We start from the raw sequence: 3,567 nt of genomic DNA, 5'->3' as shown, positions 1-3,567 counted from the left end.
ATCACACACACACACACACACACACACACACACAAGAAAAGTGTCATGATTGTAACTTCTCTACTCCAAACTCTCCAATAAGGCTAGATAAGATAGTTAGGCAGGTGGAGGATTTAAGGGTTTATGGATTTAAGACTTACATGTGGCTGAACCCGTTCAATTCTGGTATCCGCCACACGAGACCAGAGCATCTCTGAATATGGCCCCAAAACAAAAACCTTCCAACAGCTCTTCATCGCCTGGATCTGAAGGCGCGATGCCTAGCCCTCTGCTCTAGCTCCTCCTTGCTTCTCCTGGGCCCTGCTGAAGCCTCCAGGAGCCCTCTAGAAATCTCGGGCAGAGAATCAGGCCACGATGAAGGAACCAGCCCCAGGACAGCAGTGCACAGCACAGTGGGACTCCCTTCAGCACAACCCCTGCCTTTCCTCTCTCTACTTCCTTCCAGTACGAGGTACCACTAACCATGTCAGACCATGCCTAGTTCAGTAGTGCTCAGGGATCACTCGTGGTGGTGCTCAGAAGACTACATGGGCTGTCAGAGATCAAACAGGGTCAAAGCTGCGCAGACCTTACTCCCTACTCTCTCTCCTCTGCCCATGATTTTGAGATCTAAAAGCACTGAAGGGAAAATGTTCTAAAATCACATGAGATCATACAGAATGTGTGTGGTCTTTCAAATTCAAAACAAAGAGTGTTTCACGGTAGAAAAATGACCACAAGAGCACCGGAGGGATAGCACAGCAGCAAGGCATTTCCCTTGCACGCAGCCAACCCAGGACAAACCATGGTTCGAATCCCAGCTTCCCATAGGGTCCCCCGAGCCTGCCAGGAGTGACTTCTGAGCGCAGAGCCAGGGGTAACCCCTGAGCACCACCAGGTGTAACCCAAAAGTCAAAGGGAAAAAAAAAAAAGACCACAATAGTTCACAACTTGTATAGACAAAGGAAATCCCAACACACCACAAAAACACACAAATGCAACAGTGACTACTCATGATCATATTAGATTCCACTCCCTTAACTCAGTTCTGAATCACATACCCCAGTGTTCAATACTTCTTGCCTTTTAATCATGGCTGTAATTTTTTTTTTTCAAATGAATATGGCAAGACTAGAACTAAAAACCAACCCTCTGTGAACACTCAAGGAAAGTAAATAAAAACCTTTTTATACCACTTAATCATCATGGACACAAGGAAGCTTTGTCTGCTCGTCCCAGGCAACATGTCCCGCCCTGGAAGAGTCAAACAGGAGCTGGTGACTGTACTGACACCATGAGGTCGGGGTGTCTGTCTCCTTGTCATTTCAATAGAACTCTGGGAACTGCAATTTTCATCCGAAGTGCAGCTTGGCGGCAGCTCACCTGGTCTCTTCATCACCCCACGCGATCCGCATGCCTTTCCCACCACCGCCTGCGGAGGCCTTGATCATGACGGGGTACCCTAGCAGCAGGGAGGAAGTAGACACAAGTTCAGACTTTGATCATCTCCATGCATGAACATGACAACTGACCACATGTTCAGAGCACAGATGGCAACAACTAAGTTACTTTTAAAAGCTCCCTTTATTTTTTGGAGACTCAGAAAAATAACACTGGTGGGTTGGCGGGTGGAAGGGGGTGTTTGCTTTGTCTCCCCCCCCCTTTGGTTTGGTTTAGTTTGAAAATATCAGATACCATGATTTATAAGACTGATATTTTTTTAATGAGCAAGTGTTCTGTACACTTAAGAATAGATGGAACTTAGACCTATGCTTAATTCCTCCCCATGTGGGAAAATCCATCTCTGTTCTCTTTTACTTTCCAGGAAATGATCAAGAAGAAAAAGGAGGGAGGGAGAAAGGGAGGAAGGGAGGGAGGGAGGGAGGAAGGGAGGGAGGGAGGAAGGGAGGGAGGGAGGAAGGGAGGGAGGGAGGGAGGGATGGAGGGAGGGAGGGAGGGAAGAAGGGAGAGGAAGGAAGGAAGGAAGGAAGGAAGGAAGGAAGGAAGGAAGGAAGGAAGGAAGGATGGACGGAAGGAAGGAAGGAAGGAATGAAGGAAGGAAGGAAGGAAGGAAGGAAGGAAGGAAGGAAGGAAGGAAGGAAAAGAAAAGAAAAGAAAAGAAAAGAAAAGAAAAGAAAAGAAAAGAAAAGAAAAGAGGGAGAGGGAAAGAAAGAAAGAAAGAAAGAAAGAAAGAAAGAAAGAAAGAAAGAAAGAAAGAAAGAAAGAAAGAAAGAAAGAAAGAAAGAAAGAAAGAAAGAAAGAAAGAAAGAAAGAAAGAAAGAAAGAAAGAAAGAAAGAAAGAAAGAAAGAAGAAAAAGATAAAGGATTACAAAAGAAAAAGATCATTTGTATAAATAAAAAATTTTCTGGGCTGGAGAGATAGCATGGAGTTAGGGTGTTTGCCTTGCATGCGGAAGGATGGTGGTTCGAATCCCAGCATCCCATATGGTCCCCTGAGCCTGCCAGGAGCAATTTCTGAGCATGGAGCCAGGAGTAACCCCTGAGCACTGCTGGGTGTGACCCCAAAACCAAAAAAAAAAAAAAAAAAGAATCCAAGTAATTAAACAAGAAAGTATGAGAATAAATTACTAGACAAATGTGGAAGTAACTATAATTATCAGCTAAACAAAGATATGAGGTGAATTACGGAGCATTCAGTACAGCATTCGGGCCCCTCAAAACTGTTCTTTACACATATAACCAGTTAAGTGCCTTTGTTCAGTCGGGGGGGTTTTGCTGCTACTTGATCTATTTCATCTGGAATCCTGGAGTGCTGGCCCAGCTGAGATGGGCAGAGCAAGGCCCGATGGTTTGAAAGGGACACCATGCCGTGACTCATGTCCATGCTAGGCTGGAGCAGAGAGGGGACTCGACCTCTCTGAGCCACAGAGATGCTCTCAAAGACTCCACTAGGCCAGTGGAGACTGAGGGGGAACCTAGATGTGGAGGACTGTAAAATAAATCCCCTAACCAGGGCCGGAGAAGTAGCATGGAGGTAAGGCGTTTGCCTTTCATGCAGAAGGTCATCAGTTCGAATCCGGCTTCCCATATGGTCCCCTGTGCCTGCCAGGAGCAATTTCTGAGCATGGAGCCAGGAGTTTCCCCTGAGCACTGCCGAGTGTAACCCAAAAACCACTAAATAAATAAATAAATAAATAAATAAATAAATAAATAAATAAATAAATAAATAAATAAATAAATCCCCTAACCATATTTCCAACCCCAGGCGAATGGGTCTGAAGCAGGGTAGCCACAAAGAATCAATAAACATAGCCAGTCAGGAAAGAGTCGTGGAATTCATCTCCTAGTCTCTGCACTCCGAGGCAAACTGACCTTTCTTTATTCTCCCTTTATTCTCCACTCTCAACCTAGTGAGGGAAAGTAGCGTGAGATCTAGGTGGACTTCTACATATCAAGGGACTAGATAGAAAGCAAAGAGGAATTTTGATGAATGCCTTTGTTTTGGTAAGAGCTGGGTGTCATCCCCACAGGGGACTGACCAGCAAGGTTCACCTCTTAGAGCAGAAGCTAAAACCCTGAAGTGGGTCCTAGACACTAGGACTAGATGCAGGAGCATCTGGGTCCAAC

At 45.4% G+C, this 3,567-nt stretch overlaps 1 protein-coding gene across 1 annotated transcript in view; it reads right to left on the bottom strand.

Moving 5' to 3' along the window:
* The window catches only part of PCCA (propionyl-CoA carboxylase subunit alpha), a 263,459-nt gene that overhangs the window by 168,920 nt on the left and 90,972 nt on the right, over positions 1-3,567 (bottom strand). Inside the window, exon 9 of the mRNA XM_049778616.1 lies at positions 1,363-1,441. Coding sequence (XP_049634573.1) covers positions 1,363-1,441 — 79 coding nt within the window. The remainder of the gene's footprint in view (positions 1-1,362; positions 1,442-3,567) is intronic.

This window comes from Suncus etruscus, chromosome 8 (genome assembly GCF_024139225.1).
Source record: "Suncus etruscus isolate mSunEtr1 chromosome 8, mSunEtr1.pri.cur, whole genome shotgun sequence".
Taxonomy (NCBI): domain Eukaryota; kingdom Metazoa; phylum Chordata; class Mammalia; order Eulipotyphla; family Soricidae; genus Suncus; species Suncus etruscus.
The sequence above is the reverse complement of the archived record's forward strand: the minus strand, read 5'-3'. Positions and strand labels throughout refer to the sequence as shown.